This window comes from Symphalangus syndactylus, chromosome 17, assembly GCF_028878055.3.
Source record: "Symphalangus syndactylus isolate Jambi chromosome 17, NHGRI_mSymSyn1-v2.1_pri, whole genome shotgun sequence".
Taxonomy (NCBI): Eukaryota; Metazoa; Chordata; class Mammalia; order Primates; family Hylobatidae; genus Symphalangus; species Symphalangus syndactylus.
The window spans coordinates 17105480-17123785 of NC_072439.2; the positions used below are offsets into that span (position 1 = coordinate 17105480).

At 50.6% G+C, this 18306-nt stretch overlaps 1 protein-coding gene across 4 annotated transcripts in view; it reads right to left on the reverse strand.

Annotated features, from left to right (window-relative positions):
• CLPTM1 (CLPTM1 regulator of GABA type A receptor forward trafficking) overlaps positions 1 to 14266 on the reverse strand; it is a 39889-nt gene extending 25623 nt beyond the window's left edge. The window contains exons 1-2 of one of the 4 annotated variants that reach the window (XM_063620749.1): positions 14249 to 14266; positions 5861 to 5973 (exon numbers count right to left, since the gene is read on the reverse strand). In XM_063620749.1, the coding sequence (XP_063476819.1) occupies positions 5861 to 5973; positions 14249 to 14251 (116 nt within the window). In that variant the 5' untranslated portion in view covers positions 14252 to 14266. Of the gene's footprint in view, positions 1 to 5860; positions 5974 to 12646; positions 12750 to 12888; positions 13145 to 14248 lie in introns of those variants that run through there. The other 3 variants (XM_055249480.2, XM_055249482.2, XM_055249481.2) reach the window with 3 other exon arrangements.
• Positions 14267 to 18306: the final 4040 nt, after the last annotated feature.

Genomic DNA, 18306 nt, shown 5'->3' on the forward strand with positions numbered 1-18306 from the left:
ATCTGCTACCTCCCCACGAAGTCCCTGATATGCACGGCTGGGGAAAGTCTGGACCTGGCAATCTCTGGGGATACTGATGCCTCCAGCAGAGGCTCTCATTTTAGTAAACACACCAGGGGAGAGTGTAGAAGCAGTGAGGCCCCCAGGCAGCTCTGCCCCTGGCTTAGTGTGTGGCTTGTGGGGATCCTAACCCCTCTAGGCTTCTAGGTCCCCATGTATAAAACAAGGCCAGGCCTTTTTGGATTCCAGATCCCCAGTCCCCTGAAGAACATCTGTGTGTATCCACACGCCCACAGTTCTGTGGACCCTCTCAGAGGGCTCATGGCCACAGCCCCTGATCCATGGACCCAGGCCTGCAGGAGACTGGACCTTTCTAATGCTTCCTGATGTACTTGAGTAAGCAAAGAAAACAGACATTAAATCCTTTCTCCCACCCAAATAGGTATTCTACATTCACAGGTTCAGAACATTTTTAAATATATATGAAAAGACAAATAATCAAAACTCTCCCTCCCACCCCATTCCTTTATATACCCAGTTCCTGCTCCACCTCCCACTCCAGGTAACCACATGTGCTCAAAAAAACAGACACCACCCGCTATCTAGAAAGGCTATTCCCACATAATCAGCTTCAAGCTACAAGGAGTTCATGGGCCCCTGAAAACAAACCCTGGATCCCATTTTAAGAGCTGCAGCCAAGATGGTCTCCGAGCACCCACCTGAACTGATGTTTGATGCTGCCTAGTTCTAAGAAAGGAAATTAGCCTACAGTGTGACTTACATTAAAAATGTCTCTCTGAAGGAAGCTCCCTATGCACTGACGTGGAAAGATTTCGAAGATATAGTTAATGAAAAAAATCAGGGAGCAGAACAGTATGTAAAACAGGCTACCTCTTATGTAAAAATGAAGGAAAAGATAAAAATAATTTTCATGCAGAGCTGCTTGCAGCATGAAAAAAAAGAAGGTGATATGTAAGAAAATCTGAAGTCTTTATGTGGCCATGGGGAGGGGAGGCGAAGTGGAGATGATAAGGGACAGGGGCGCATGACTGAGAAGCGTAGGGCACATGGCAGGAATTTTTGAGGCACACGTCAGTTTTGCAACTTAACAGAGTGGGGAGGTTTCTTTCCTGCAGTTTCTCAGTGTCCTGTGTGACACTCTTGGAGGACACCAGGCAGGCGGTTCTGCTCTAGTCTAGAATGTGATCAGTGACTACATCAGGGATCATGAGTTTGTTTGTTTTTTTTTTTTTTCTGAGACAGAGTTTCACTCTTGTTGCCCAGGCTGGAGTACAATGGCATAATCTCGGCTCACTGCAACCTCCGCCTCCCGGGTTCAAGCGATTCTCCTGCCTCAGCCTCCTGAGTAGCTGGGATTACAGGCATGAGCCACCACGCCCGGCTAATTTTGTATTTTTAGCAGAGATGGGGTTTCTCCATGTTGGTCAGGCTGGTCTGGAACTCCCAACCTCAGGTGATCCACCCACCTTGGCCTCCCAAAGTGCTGGGATTACAGGCGTAAGCCACTGAGGTGTAAGCCGGCCTCATGAGCTTTTTTTTTTTTTTGGCTGTTTCACTATGTATTTCCTAAGGTTTTTGTTTGTTTGAGACACAGTCTCACTCTGTTGCCCAGGCTGGAGTGCAGTAGTATGATCATGGCCCATTGCAGCCTTGACCTCCTGGGCTCAAGCGATCCTCCTTCTTCGGCCTCCCTAATAGCTGAGACTACAGGTGTGCGCCATCACACCCAGCTAATTTTTTAGTTTTTTAAAGAGATGGGGTCGGGATGGGCGCGGTGGCTCACGCCTGTAATCCCAGCACTTTGGGAGCCTGAGGTGGGTGGATCACGAGGTCAGGAGATCGAGACCATCCTGGCTAACATGGTGAAACCCCGTCTCTACAAAAAATTAGCCAGGCGTGGTGGCGCATGCCTGTAGTCCCAGCTACTCGGGAGGCTGAGGCAGGAGAATGGCGTGAACCCTAGAGGTAGAGCTTGCAGTGGGCCAAGATCGCGCCACTGCACTCCAGCCTGGGTGACAGAGCAAGATTCCGTCTCCCAAAAAAAAAAAAAAGAGGGAGAGAGAGAGAGAGATGGGGGTCTGTGTTGCTCAGGCTTTTTTTTTTTTTTTTTCATGTTGAACAACAAAAGGAATCATGGCCAACATCGTCTGAGTGTGTGCCAGGTCCTGCACCCCTCAGTTGACATGAATTCTCTTGGAATCCTTTTGATGCACCCTGAGCTAATTGTCAAGATTCCTGTCTGTGAAGTGGAAAATGAGGCTCAAGAAGGGTGATCACCTGACCAGGCCACAGAGCTCAGAGGTGGCAGGGCTGAGATGTCAGCAGGGCTGTGCTCTTACACGCTGACACCACCTGGCCCCCGCCTCCTAACTTTTCTCTATTTTAAATAACTCTATCTGTGAGCATCTATATATAATCCCATTTAGGGCCAATTACAAAAGTGTGTGCTTATGGGATGGCCACCAATACATTACACTTTTTCTTTTCTTTTTTTTTTTTTTTGAGTCGGTGTCTCACTCTGTCACCCAGGCTGGAGTGCAGTGGCGGCGATCTCGGCTCACTGCAAGCTGCACCTCCCGGGTTCATGCCATTCTCCTGCCTCAGCCTCCGGAGTAGCTGGGACTATAGGTGCCTGCCACCACGCCCGGCTAATTTTTTATATTTTTAGTAGAGACGGGGTTTTACCGTGTTAGCCAGGATGGTCTTGATCTCCTAATCTCATGATCCACCCGCCTCGGCCTCCCAAAGTGCTGGGATTACAGGCGTGGGCCACCGCGCCTGGCCCACATTACACTTTTTCATTAGCTTTTTCTTTTCACTTTTCTGTATTGCTTGAACTACTTAATTTTGTAAAACAAACACTCATTATTTATAAGTTAAGGGAAACCAGTAATAAGATTTTATGGAAGAGATAAGTAGCTGCCCCCCATAACCACTCTCCTCTTCATCCTCAGTAATAGGAGCCCTGCTTTCCAGCAGGGTGCTCAATTTCCCAGATTAAAGACCACATTTCCCAGCCTCCCGTGCCGCTGGCCATGGCCATGTGAAGACATTCTAGCTAAGGGAATGATTTTTATTTTTATTTTTTGAGACGGAGTCTCGCTCTGTTGCCCAGACTGGAGTGCAGTGGTACGACCTGGGCTCACTGTAAGCTCTGCCTCCTGGGTTCACGTCATTCTCTTGCCTCAGCCTCCCAAGTAGCTGGGACTACAGGTGCCCGCCACCACACCTGGCTAATTTTTTTGTATTTTCAGTAGAGACGGGGTTTCACTGTGTTAGCCAGGATGGTCTTGATCTCCTGACCTCGTGATCCACCCGCCTTGGCCTCCCTAAGTGCTGGGATTACAGGCGTGAGCCACCGCACCCAGCCATGATTGTTTTATTTTTATTTTTTCTTTTTTTTTTTTGAGACTGAGTCTCGCTCTGTCACCAGGCTTGAGTGCAGTGGCACGATCTTGGCTCACTGCAACCTCCACCTCCCAGGTTCAAGCGATTCTCCTGCCTCAGCCTCCCGAGTAGCTGGGACTACAGGTGTGTGCCACCACACCCAGCTAATTTTTGTAGTTTTAGGAGAGATGGGGGTTTCACCATGTTGGCCAGCATGGTCTCGATCTCTTGACCTCATGATCCACCTGCCTCAGTCTCCCAAAGTGCTGGCATTACAGGCGTGAGCCACCACACCTGGCGGCATGATTGTTTTAAACATCTCTGCTGTGCAATTCCTTCTATCTCATAAGTAGGGGAGCTGATTGCCTAATTGCATGGTGTGGTCTCTTATTTTGCTAAAATACATCTCCAAAAAGAAAAAAATAATAAAAGGAGTATCTATTTTGCAGAGGAGTAAACAAAGGCTCAGAGCAAAGAAGGTGACTGTCACCAGGTCTAGGCAGGAAGGATAGAACACAGTGCCAAGCACAATTCCCCCGCTACCACCCAGCATCTCCCCAGGGCCTCAAACAGAAGCTGGGCTTTGAAAAAACAGGCCCTGGGGTCCCACTGCCCAGGAATAGCATGTGAACCCACAGGTAAAAGGGTCACCACCAGGCAGTCACAGAAGGACAAATGCTATCTGATTCCACATACAGGAGCTAACTAGAGTAGTGAAAGAGAGACAGGAAATAGAAAAGTGGCTGCCAGGTGTTGCAAGGAGGAAGAAATGGGGAGCTGGTGTCTGATGGGTGTGGAATTTCAGTTTGGGAAGAGGAAATTCTTGGGATGGATAATGGTGATGGGGGCACAACAGTGGAGATGTACTTAATGCCACAGGACAACATATTTAAAAATAGTTAAAATGGGCCAAGTGTGGTGGCTCACGCCTGTAATCCCAGGACTTTAGGACGCTGAGGCGGATCACCTGAGGTCAGGAGTTCAAGACCAGCCTGGCCAACACAGCAAAACCCCATCTCTACTAAAAATACAAAAATTAGCCAGGTGTGGTGGCGGGTGCCCGTAGTCCCAGCTACTCAGGTGGCTGAGGCAGAAGAATCACTTGAACCCAGGAGGCAGAGACTGCAGTGAGCCGAGATTGCGCTACTGCACTCCAGCCTGGGCGACAGAGGGAGACTGTCTCAAAAAAATAAAAATAAAATAAAAATAAAAAAAATTTCCAAGGCTCAAGTGATCCTCCTACCTCAGCCTCTTGAGTAGCTGAGACTATAGGTACGTGTCACCATACCTGGCTTTTTTTTTTTTTTTTTTTTTTTTTTTTTGAGATGGAGTCTCACTCTGTCCCCAGACTGGAATGCAGTGGCACAATCTCAGCTCACCACAACCTCTGCCTCCCAGGTTCAAACGATTCTCCTGCCCTCAGCCTCCTGAGTAGCTGGGACTACAGGCACGTGCCACCACACTCAGCTAATTTTTGTATTTTTTTTTGATTTTTTATTTTTTTTGAGATGGAGTCTTTCTCTGTTGCCCAGGCTGGAGTGCAGTGGCGCGATCTCAGCTCACTGCAAGCTCCGCCTCCCGGGTTCACGCCATTCTCCTGCCTCAGCCTCCGGAATTTTTGTATTTTTAGTAAAGATGGGGTGTCACTATGTTGGCCAGGATGGTCTTGATCTCTTGACCTCGTGATCCACCTGCCTCGGCCTCCCAAAGTGCTGGAATTACAGGCGTGAGCCACTGTGCCCAACCAGATTTTTTTATTTTTAGTAGAGACAGGGTCTTACTATGTTGCCCAGGCTGGTCTCAAACTCCTGGGCTCAAGTGATCCTTCCAACCTGGCCTCCCAAAATGCTGGGATTATGAGGGTGAGTCATTGTGCCCGGCCCAGATAGGGTTTGTAAAAAAGTAAGGTTCAGTGAGGTCATTATGGTGGGTACTAAGCCAGTATGACTAGTGTCCCCGTAAGAGGAGCTTAGGACACAGACACACACAGAGGAAAGACCACATGAAGACACAGGGAGAAGACGGCCTTCTGCAAGCCCAGGAGAGAAGCCACAGAAGAAACTGCCCCTGCCCACAGCTGGATCCTGGACTTCCAGTCTTCAGAATTGTAAGACAATGAATTTCCATATTTTAGTTGTTTAAGCTACTCCGTCTATATTACTTGTTATAAGGGCCCTAGCAAACTACTTCAGTATTTTTTGTGTTTTTATTTTTTTACAAATCAGGTAGCACCCCCAAACCAGAACAGGTTCAGGGAGACTCCCTACTTCAGTGTGTTTTACCAGAGTAAAAAAAAGGTTTAGAAAACATTCCATCATACAAAAAAAAAAAAAAAAAGCATCTCTACCATATAGTAATGATCACCATCCTCAGCTGATCAGCTGATTTTTTCTTTCTTCCTTATTTTTATTTGAATGTTTTCGGTGAACAAACCCAAGTCCCGTCTGCTCACCTAAACAGCACACCTTTGATGACCTGCCAGGCATTGGGTGCCGGCTGGGCCGGTGGGTTCTGAGGCTGGGTCTCCGCTGGTGGGTCCCTCCCGATGCTGCCATTGCTGGTCACCTGTGGGGGACAGAGGCCAGGGTAAGGAGGGAGAATAGACACGGGGGCTGTCTTAGACACCATCACGCACGAAGGCCAGTCACAGGCTGGGCAAAGAGTGGGTGCTTATCAATAAGTGGAGAATGAATCAGTGAGAACACCTGGGAAGGTGCAGTCCTCTTCTTTTAGGAGGAAAACACTCACAGAGCACCTCTGTGACCTAGAGACAGTGGTGACCTAAAGAGTCTTTTGCTGTCCTCCTGGGGTTCAACAGCCTGGTGGGGGAGACAGATTCATCTCTAGACAGTGACTGTCCAGAACGGGGCTGGAAGGCAGGAGCCCCGAGAGGCACCTGGTCCAGCCTAGGGGTCGGGGCAACTTCCTGGAGAAGGGGGCACTGGAGCTGAGACCTAAAACACAGCAAGTTGGTGGCACAAAGGAGGAAGTGAGAGAAGCAGCAGGTGCAGAAACAGAAGATTAGAGGCACAGTCTGATTCTGATGACTGTCCACTGTTCCCTGGGGCTGGAGCCAGGATGCAAGGAGGTGGCTACTGGGGACAACAACAGGAGTCTTATGGCAGGTGCCAGATTCTTCAAGGCTGGGGCTTAGCTGAAAGAACCTTCCCTGGGCAAACCATTCCTGAGGCCCCCTCTGTGCCCAACCCTGCCCTCCAAGGGCCCCTGGTCCAGCAGGTGAGACAGACACAGAAAAACACAACCAGACTATCAGCCGCTACCATAAGCCACGGTCACAAGACATGTCTGTGACGGCACACAGCACACTAATCCTGAGGCCAAAACTATGACCAGCTCCATCCGGCTGCTGAGCAAAGGGAGGCTCAGAGAGGTGAAGCCACATGTCTGGTCACTCAGGAAGGACCACAGAAGCAGAATGACAGAAGGGAAGGGGGGCAGGCAAGGGAGCCAGGCACGGCTTCCCAGAGGAGGGCTCTTCACTCAGACACAGAAGGTCACAGTCAGAGACTCTCTAAACGCCGGGTTTGGAAGGGGATGTTCTGCTCACCCTTCATGCACCCTGCTAGCTCCCCAGTCCTGTTCTCATTCACCCCTCCTCCCAGCTGTCCCCTCAGCTATCAGCCTTCAAGAGGCAGGACCAGGGCTGTCACGGTCACGGTTAGCTCAAGAGCACCAGTGGCACAGAGCAGGGGTGTGATAAACACCTGTGTAGCCACTGCTGCCTGAAGGGCTCGCCCTGGACGCTCAGGTCGCCCAAAAAACACTTCCCTCTGAGGCTCCAGTGTCTGGCCCTCCCCTCCACGGCCCCTAGTCCGCTCCTCTGCAATGTTTTCTCCATTCACCTTGCCCATCAGATAGCAAATGTCCCAGGAGCATGGTTAGAGGGGCTACATTTGTTAAATGTGTCACTTGTCACCTCCTGTCCCTTTCATCAGCAAGAGCTCTTTCCTGTAATCTCCCAAAGCATAGGACACCATTGGAGGGGCTCCAGGGTCAAACGGACCTCAGCTATAGTCCTGGTCCCACCGTTCTTGGCTGTGACACCTTGGGCACATCACTTCACCTCTCTAACCTGTAGACCAGGTTGTGAAAATACTGGAACATTTGAGACAGAAATTTGGGCCCTGCTTGCCCAGAGCTGGGGATCTAGAAGGAAACATACTAGAATGGTAAACAGGATAATTAAAACAAGGAAAACAAGCAGGAGGAAGTGACAGCAACTGAGTTGGGAACAGGGATCCACTTTGGAGTGGGTGGTCAAAGGCCTCCCTGAGGAGCTCCCTTTGACGTCTGGGTCATCTGGGTGAGACCCTTGGGCTGAGACAGAGGAAGCCACATTCTGATGAGGAGATCTATGGGGCGGGGGTCGGCTGGGGAAGCAAAATCAGACAGGCACAAGGCCCCCTCTTCAAGGCTAGCCTATCTGTTGGTAAATTTGTGGGCCCCAGTATGGGTTTCAATGGGTCTGAGCTGATTCGGGGTCAAGAAAGGACACTTGATGCCAGGCCAGGATTTGAAGCTACATCTGGCTGACTCCCAGGTCTCGTCTCTTACCCGTTAGTGATGGGCAATCTGGCTGGGAACCTTCCCACGGAAAGGCAAGTTAAAACCACAATGAGATGTCACTTCACACCTATTAGGATGGCTATCAGCAGAAAGACAGACAATCACAAGTGCTAGCAGGGATGTGGAAAAACAGGAACCCTCATACACTGCTAGGGGGGAAAGTAAAAGTACAGCTACTTCGGAAAATACGGCAGTTATTGAACAAGTCATATGTGCACCTACTACACAATCCAGCAAACTCATCCTGAATGGCTACCCAGGAGGCAGAAAACATGCAGCCAGACTGGGCGCAGTGGCTCATGCAGCCAGACTGGGCGCAGTGGCCTATAATCCCAGAACTTCAGGAGGCCAAGGCAGGAAGACTGCTTGAGCCCAGGAGTTCAAGACCAGCCTGGGCAACACAGCAAGATCCCATCTCTATAAAAAATACAAAAATTAGCCAAGTGTGGTGGTGCATGCCTGTGGTCCCAGCTACTCAGGAGACTGAGATGGGAGGATCAATTGAGCCTTGGAGAATGAGGCTACAGCAAACCAAGATCACACCACTGTACTCCAGCCTAGGCGACAGAGCATGACTCTGTCTCAAAAACAAACAGTGGCCGGGTGTGGTGGCTAATGCCTATAATCCTAGCACTTTGGAAGGCCAAGGCAGGAGGATCCCTTGAGCCCAGGAGTTCGAGACCAGTCTGGGCAACACAGGGAGACCCTGTCTCTCTTACTTAGAAAAAAAAAAAAACAAAAACAAAATACGCCCACAGAAAAGCTTGTACATGAATGTTCATAGCAGCATTATTGGCAATAGACAAAAACTACAAACAACCCAGATATCCTTCAAGGACTGAAAGAATAAACTGTGTCAAGTCTGCGGACTACTACTCAGCAGTGAAAAGGAACAACTGAGACCATGTACTTTAGGATTTCCCCAAAGGCCAAATTTCCCTGATCCTAGGTTGTAAAAAATAAAATAAAAAGGAACAACTGCAGATCTACGTAACAATATGAACCTCAAACCCATTATGCCCAATGAAAGAAGCTGGACACAAAAGACTGGATGTTGTTTAGATCCTTGTTTAAGAAATTTTTAGAAAATTACAGAGATAGCACCTCTGTGGCTGCCTAGGGCTGGGAGCAGTGGAGACTGCAAAAGGAAACTTTTTGAGGGGACAGAAGCTTTCTCAGACCAGACTGTGGTGATGGCTGCACCACACAACTGCATATGGACCAGGAGCCAATGAACTCTATCCTGACAACAGGTGAACGTTATACCATCTAAATTATACTACAAGGCTGGGCGTGGTGGCTCACGCCTGAAATCCCAGCACTTTGGGAGGCCGAGGTGGGCAGATCGCCTGAGGTCAGGAGTTCAAGACCACCCTGGCCAACCTGGTGAAACCCTGTCTCTACTAAAAATACAAAAATTAGCTGGATGTGGTGGCAGGTGCTTGTAATCCCAGCTACTTGAGAGGCTGAGGTAGGAGAATTGCCTGAACCCAGGAGACGGAGGTTGCAGTGAGCCAAGATTGTGGTGAGAAAGCGAGACTCCGTTTCAGAAAAAAAGAAAAAAAAAAAAGAGTCACTCTTTTCAGCTCCTATTTCCCTCAGAGTAAAGGCCAAGTCCTCCCTATGGCCTCCAAAGCTTGGCATAATCTGCATCTGTCCCCAGCCACCCCTCTCCCCTCACCCGCTCCAGCCTCCTCGCCCTTCCTTCATCACACCAGGCACCTCCCACTTCAGGGCCTTCGCACTGGCTGTTCCTTTGCCTGAAAAGCTTCTCCCTCATGTATCTTTGGGACTCCCTCTCTCACTTCCCTCAGGTCTTGTTCAAGCGTCACCTCCTCAGAGAGGTCTTCCTAGACTACCCTATTTAATTGCAACTCTTCTAGCCACCCCTCACTTCCTATCCCCATCCCAGCTTTATTTCTGTCCATGGTACGCAGAGCCATCTGAACTGCTGTTTTTCTTATCTCGTTCACTGTGTGTCCCTGTCTGTGCTTCCCCTATAAATTCAGCTCCAACTAGAACATAAGGGTAAGGGCCTTCAAGAGGGCAGCACCTATTTTGTTCACAGCTGTATCTCCAGCATCAGCACAAGGCCTAACATGTACTAGACTCAATTCACATTCACTGAAGGAATGAATGGCAAAGCTGTAGGTTCTGTGTCTGAGTTCCTGGCTATAGGAGCAGGCTGGCTAAAGCAGCAGACTGGGCCGAGGGTCTGCCCACTGTGCACTAGGCCCTGGGCATGGGAGAAGGGTGGCAGTGGCTGTGGACACATCAGTGACTAAGACACAGTTCCTGCTCTTGGATCTGCACGTCCACACACACACAATCCCCAGCAACATCTGCTAAGGGTCCAAGAAGTAGCTGAGACCACCAGGGCTAGGCAAGAGCAGGAGGAAGTTAGGTTTTGCGGCATGTCTTCACTGATTACCTGGATCCACTATGGGCATCAGGGAATTCCACCTCAGCCCAGCCTCTGTTTCAAGATCCACTCATTCCACAAACACTGAGTACCTCCTCTGTGCCTGGCCCTGAGCTGAGTGGTGCTAAGGAAGCAGTGGTGATCAAGGCAGTCCTGGCTCTGCCCTCCTGGGGTTCCCAGTCCCCAGACAGTGAAACCCAGTAGGGCAGGACTGGGACAGGACAGCCAGTCAAAGAGGGCTTTCTGCAGGAGGGGACATATGAAATCTGTAGGACTAATACACATCAACTAGCTAAAGAGGGGAGAGACCTGTGCATAGACTATGAGGAAAGAGACTGAGAGGCAATACAAGAGGTTTAGAAATAAAACAGGTTCAGAGCAGCGGATCTCCTTTAGCGCAGTGGTTCACACGCAGGGCTGACTTTGCCCCCCTGCTCTTGGAATATTTGGCAATGTCTGGAGACATATATGGTTGTCACAACTGGGGAGGGGCGTGGATGCTACTGACATCTAGTGTGTAGAGGCCAGGGATGCTGCTAAACATCCTAAAATGCACGGGGCAGCCCCCCAAACAAAGCATTATCCAATTCAAAATGTTGATAGTGCCGAGCTCGAGAAATCCTAGTCTAGTCTGAAGAAAAGAGTCGGATCGTGCAAGGCTGTGATTTATTAAAGAATTTGTACTTTGTCCTAAAGGCAACGGGGTAAGTCTTGATTGTTTTTAAGCAGAGTCGGTACAAGAGAAGATCAGAGTGCCATCTGGAAGCTCAGGGCAATCAGAACAACCTGGGCCCTGGTCTCTCAAGCCACCATCGATCCAATAATCAAAAGAAACCCAGAGGGGAAACGACCTCCTTTCAGCAAGACTGGGAAACCCTTGAAGACAGGAACTGAGCCTTCATTCCAGCACTAACTCAACAAACATTTCCTGAGCTGTCCCTGAGGCCAGGCCCTGGCTGAAAATGCTGAAAAGATTCAGAGCAGATATAGTGGGCTCTATCACACAAATTTCATCCAGGTGTCCTCCCCAGGTGATACCACTTGCTCTTTCTCTGGGATCTCCCAGTCCCTGACACAGACTTTTGTCACCAACCTAACCATTCAGGATTATAAGTTTGCCGGCCGGGCGCGGTGGCTCATGCCTGTAATCCTAGCTCTCAGGGAGGCAAGAGGCGGGAGGACAGCTTGAGCCCAGGAGTTCGAGACCTGCCTGGGCAACACAGCGAGACCCCCGTTCTCCAGAAAAAGGAAAAAAAAAAAAAAAAGAAGACAAGGATTATAACAGTTTGTTTACATGTCAGTCTCCTCTCCTCGTCCCCTGACAGCAGGGATATGGCTGGCCCTCCTGTCCAACCTCTGCATTTAACACGGGAGAAATAAAGGCCTAAAGAGGGAAAGGAACTTGCCCAAGGTCATAGAGAGAGTCAGCTTCATTCTCCCCTCTCAACCCGCACTCCTTTCCCCTGAGCTGCCTCCCACATGTCAGTGACATCCCAGTGGGTGGGTCGACAGCACCTTGATATCTCCATCTATTCCCCAAATGCCTGAACGGTAGCTGCCTGAAATGGTATGCTCTGCAGTGTGTTAAGACAGTAGTGGGTCAGAAGTCATCCGCACCTGGACTAATTAACCTATAGGACTATTTTACGTTAAAAGCACATCCATAACAGTACCTGTGTCAGTAATGTCTTGTAACTTCTACATAAAGTTACCAACCTAACCGGAATGACCTTCTGGAAGCGCCTTAGTCTCACTGTTCCTTGGATTCCCGTCTGTAAAATGGGTCTGTCCGCCGTGCCCTGCTAATCCTCACTTCCCCACAGCTAGAAAACTCCCAATTAATCACTGCGCACACCTCAAGCACTACAAAGAGACCTGAACGCCAGACCACTCTAGGAACGGCCTCAGAGCCTGGAATCGCGGAGTTGAGAACCCAGCGCGCCAAGGTACAAGCCTACGCCCCTCCGAGCCACTGTCTCCCCGGCTCGAGCGATGAGCCTGGTGGCCGCCCGGCTCAAGCGTGCAGGGGACCCGACCCGCAACAGGGCCCCCGTTCCCGGCACCGTCCGGCCTCCCGGGCGGTCCGGCCCTGCCTGGGCCGGGTATTCAAGGTCCCTCTGGGCAAGGAGCCCCCAGTACACGGGATTCCGCGACAAGAGGTAGGACACGCCCCGTGGGAGGCCCCCCGGCTGGGGAAGAACCCCCTCAGTCCCCTCTCGGCCTCCGTACCTGACCGGAGCTGCCTCCCCCGGCCGCCACCACGGCGCTGCGGGCCCCGTCCGCCTCCTGCGCCGCCGCCATCTTCCCGCTCCGGGTCCCCGCCCCCGCCGCCAGCCCCTCCCCGTCCCCGACGACGCAGCGCAATCGCGCGAGATTTCACGCTTTCCTAGCCCCGCTGGGCCACCGTATCCGGCAACAGTGCCGCAGCCACGCCTCTCAGGAAGGCCACTTCCGGCTCTGAAAGGACCAACCTGGCCTCCGTACTCTTCTTTCCCGCAGCCCGTTTGTTTCCACCTAATAAAAACACTGTATACTCCGAACTCCAGGACTTTGTCGGCCAGCATGTGCCTCCCGCAAGTTCTGTCCCTTCCGCCCCTTCACATTAACCCGCCTTTTCGGTTATATGAGCCTTTCGGGACATCCTGTCCACTTCTCCCAGCCGATTCTTCGCGTCCTTTTGGTTCCATGTTTCTTGAGCTTTATCGGCCACAGTACGGCTTCGAACCACGCCCCTCTTTCGTCAGAGGAACCTTTCTGGCCACCGTATTCGCATTCGAAGAACAAGCCTTTTGCCCAGCACCCTTGTCTTCTGACCCCTCTTCGTAAGACAACTCTTTCGTTAAAGTCTCCTGAGCTCATATCCTTTCTGTGTATTTAGAGTTCCAATTCCAGGGGTCTTATGGCCAACACACCTCCGATGAGACCCTATGATACACCCCCAAGCCTTCGGACAGCCCTGCCTAGCACGCATGCGCGTTCCCTTAGTGGTCCAAACCTCGCATCCGTGGACTAGGCTTCACGGGCACTGAGAATTCCACAATTTTTAATTAGCTCTATGTCTTCGTACAGCTCTAAACTCGGACATATGCTGAGAGACCCCTAGTTTGGAAAGGGTGTTACGGAGGCCCAGAGAGGACAAGACTCTCAGAGGCTGTTAACCCTTCACCCGTGAAATTGGGTGGAGGTCTGGCCAGGGTTCTAACTCTTGTGGTGGTACTGACAGGATAAGATATCCTGAACAAGTGACGTCTCTCTTTCTTTTTTTCTTTTTTAGACGGAGCCTCACTGTCCCCCAGGCTAGAGTGCAATGGCGCGATCTCGGCTCACTGCAGCCTCGGCCTCCCGAGTAGCTGGGATTACAGGAGCACGCCACCACTCCTGGCTAGTTTTTTTGTTTTTGTTTTTGTTTTTTTTGAGACGGAGTCTCGCTCTGTCACCCAGGCTGGAGTGCCGTGGCGCGATCTCGGCTCACTGCAACCTCTGCCTCCCGGATTCAAGCAATTCTCCTGCCTCAGCCTCCCAATTTTTTTTTTTTTTTTGTAAGTAGAGACGGAGTTTCACCGTGTTGGCCAGGCTGGTGACAAGCAACATCTCTGTTTGAGCCTCACTTTCTCCCCTTTTATAAACCAGGGATATAATCGTACTCGTTGTTCGTCTTCCCGTTTTGCCCCTCTGTTATTGGGAAGACGTAGTTAGATCGCGAATGGAAAACATCAGGCCCTGGGCCTCATACTTAAGTGGTCAATATTCGGGGTGCTGTGATTATGAACTTTATATATTACCTGGAAAGAGAGTAAGCTTTGCATTGGGATATTCTAAATATTTAATTACCATTTTATTACCGGTTTCCTCCACTTTCCTCTGGGTCTCAGCTCTGCAATAGTAGCTCTCGCTCTAGGAAGCTCTCTCTGAGCCCTTTTCCCATCCTCCCTTGCCTCCTCAGCTCCTCCACCCCACCCCTGCTCACTTTGTGTCGTCACTGTCAGGGATGGGTGTGTCTCCCCAAATGGGCAGGCTGACCCGGGACTGTTGTGGTCAGTGCTGTATCTCCAGCACTGCCCTGGGGATGAGGCTAAGTGCAGAAGGTGAGTGACTTACCTCTCTGAGGGCTAACACAGGGCAAGAAGGAACCTTAGAAAACTTCATTCCTCAGCCAGGCGCGGTGGCTCACGCCTGTAATCCCAGCACTTTGGGAGGCCAAGGCAGGTGGATCACCTGAGGTCGGGAGTTCGAGACCAGCCTGGCCAACATTGTAAAACCCCGTCTCTACTAAAAATACAAAAATCAGCCGGACGTGGTGGCGGACGCCTGTAACTCCAGCTACTCAGGAGGCTGAGGCAGGAGAATTGCTTCAACCTGGGAGGCAGAGGTTGCAGTGAGCCAAGATCATGCCACTGTATTCCAGTCTGGGCAACAGAGGAAGACTCCGCCTTCAAAAAAGAAGAAAGAAAAAGAGAAAACTTAGTGCCTCATCCCCACTGTTACAGACGATAATGGTGTTAATAACGATTCTTTGAATGTGTAGGCCCAGTCTTTAAGTCCAGGGATGAAGTGAATAGACTTAAGACAGGCATTGAGGAGAGACATTGTGGGGTCTGAAGCTTATGTGTTTTGTAGACCTCTTTTTTTTTTTTTGAGACTTGCTCTGTCACCCAGGCTGGAGTGCAATGGCATGATCTCGGCTCAATGCAAGCTCCGCCTCCTGGGTTCACGCCATTCTCCTGTCTCAGCCTCCTGAGTAGCTGGGACTACAGGCACCCACCACCACGCCCAGCTAATTTTTTGTATTTTTAGTAGAGACGGGGTTTCACCGTGTTAGCCAAGATGGTCTCGATCTCCTGACCTCGTGATCCGCCTGCCTCGACCTCCCAAAGTGCTGGGATTACAGGCATGAGCCACCGTGCCCAGCCTGGCCTCTTTTAAAAAGTACAAAATTGGCCGGGCGTGGTGGCTCACACTGTAATCCCAGCACTTTGGGAGACTGAGGCTGGCGGATCACCTGAGGTCGGGAGTTCGAGACCAGCCTGACCAACATGGAGAAACCCCATCTCCACTAAAAGTACAAAATTAGCTGGGCATGGTGGCGCATGCCTGTAATCCCAGCTACTCGGGAGGTCGAGGCAGGAGAATCGCTTGAACCTGGGAAGCGGAGGTTGTGGTGAGCCGAGATCATGCCATCGCACTCCAGCCTGGGCAACAAAAGGGAAACTCTGTCTTAAAAAAAAGTACAAAATTACTTGTACAAATTTAGGTAGAGGACCATGGAAAGCCCAGCAAATGAGGGGCTTTGAAATTTTCTCCAGCCTCACTGCAACCCCAACTGTGCTCTCAGCTGTAAATACAAACTGCTGCAATCTGCTCTCCAAGTCTCATACACTGCAAGGGCCAATGTGTTGCAGCATGACGAGGTCTCAGCTTCTCATGAGAAGTGTGACCTTGGACAGGGCTCCTGTGGAGCCAGGTTCCCTGCAGAGCCTTCCTACGCTCTGTTGAGTGACCAAATAAATTCTGTCATTCCGTCCAGGCTTCGTGGCTCATGCCTGTAATCCTAGCACTCTGGGAGGCCGAGGCAGAAGGATCGCTTGAGCCTAGGAGTTTAAGACTCGCCTTGGTGACATAGCGTGATCCTAGCTCTACTAAAAATTAAAAAAATTAGGTGGTGTGGTGGCATCCACCTGTGGTCCAGCTTCTCCGAGGCTGAGGTGGGAGGGATGCCGGAGCCCAGGAGTTCGTTTGAGGTTGCAGTTAGCTGTGATCACACTACTGCACTCCAGCCTGGGCGACAGAGTGAGACCCTGTCTCTAAAAAAATTAAAAATCATAATAGGTAAAAAATTCTGCCATTCCTACTGTAAGTCACAGGACAGACTCACTCTTCTCTCCACTAGGGGGCGCAAAATACTGATCAAGGGCTGTGATTTCAGGTTCTAAGGGAGAAAGGGGGCTGGGGATCCAACCTTCTAGGTCCTGAGGAGAAGGGATTGGGGGGTCCCAGACTCCTGAGTTCTAGGGGAAGAAGAATCTAGGGGCCTGGACTCTGGGGGCCCTGAGGGGAATGGGGTTCTGAGAAAGGAAGGAGGAGTCTGAGGCCAGCACCAGGATTGGTTGGAAGCTGAACTGGTCCGGGCAGTGCTTTGGTTTGGCTCCAGTCCGTGGGAACCAAGTGGACAGAGCAGGGATTGTTACTCCAGGGTCTCCCCCTCCCCACCACCCCCTGCGCTTGGCAGCGTCTGTTCTTCCCAGGCCCTGGGGACTCGGGGGCATTGCCCACAGTCCCTCTCCAGGGCCCCTGTTTTTTACTGGACTCAGCTGTCCAGCCTCAGGATCTGGGAAAACTGCCCCAAGGGTGTTGAAAGCCTGGCAGGAGGTTAATGCCAAGCAGATTAGGAGAAATACAAGCAGTGGATCCCCAAAGACCAATAATCCCACCCATGGGACTTGGGGAGCAGTACCACCCTGGACTCCCTCAGGATACAGGAATCTTGGCCCCCAGCCCCCTTCATTCATGATCCCAGCATTGGCCTCCTTCAGACCATGGAGCCTCTGCTTATTTGCACCTTCTGCCTTCTGTGCTTTTTGCTTGCAATTTTTTTTTAATAAGTTTTTCTTTTTTTTTTTTTTTTTTTTTTTTTGAGTCTCACTCTGCTGCCCAGGCTGGAGTGCAGTGGCGCCATCTCCGCCTCCAGGGTACAAGCAATTCTCCTGCCTGAGCCTCCAGGTAACTGGGATTACAGGCGTGGGCCACCCCTGGCTAATTTTTGTGTTTTTATTAGAGACAAGGTTTCACCATGTTGGCCAGGCTGGTCTTGAACTCCTGACCTCAGATGATCTGCCCACCTCAGCCAACCAAAGTGCTGGGATTACAAGCGTGAGCCACCGCGCCGGCCCTAGAGGTCTGTCTGCTTGGGTCCCAGCCAAGAAGTACTGACTTGGGCACCATTCTCCCCTCTGCCATGGGACCATTATACACTGATTGCAATGGCACATTTAAAGTGTCAGCCCAGGCCTGGTGCAGTGGTTCACACCCGTAATCCCAACACTTTGGGAGGGCAAGGTGGGCAGATCACTTGAGCCCAGTAATTGGAGACTAGCCTAGCAACTTGACGAAACCCCGTCTCTACTAAAAATACAAAAAATTAGCCAGGTGTGACAGTGGGCGTCTCTAGTCCCAACTACTTGGGAGGCTGAGATGGGAGGATCTCTTGAGCCCAAAAGGTCAAGGCTACAGTAAGCCAAGATCTCACCACTGCACTTCAGCCTGGGAGACAGAGCAAGACCTTATCTCAAAACAAAATAAATAAAATAAAAAATATGTCAGTCCAGCAACTATAAGGCAGGAAAATAGGGTCTGGAGGCAGGGAACATAAGGCCAATTCCCTTCAGCTATAACAGGAAACATCCTCTCCGGTAGGCCATAAATGACTTTGTAACTTTTCCTCATCCTCTCCATTTACATAGGGTGTACCAGAAGTAACCAGTGGAAGGGGACTCCTCTAGGGGGAATTTAAACTCCCAAAATTCTGTAACAGGGCTTTTGAACCCGTATACTTGGGCCCGCTCCCACACTGTTTACTGTACATTCGTTTTCAATAAATCCCTTCATTTCTTCCTTGCTTTGTTTGTGCGTTTTGTCCAGTTCTTTGTTCAGGACGCCAAAAACCTGGACACCATCCACCGTTAACAACTGGAGACTGTCAGAGGCCACTGTGGACTAGCTGTGTCTATGATTTGTCATTTTACAAATGAGAAAGCCGGATTTTGCCCTGGCGCGGTGGCTCATGCCTGTCACCCCAGTACTTTGGGAGGCCGAGGCGGGTGAATCACTTGAGGTCAGAAGTTTGAGACCAGCCTAGCTAACATGGCAAAACCCTACTAAAAATACAAACATTA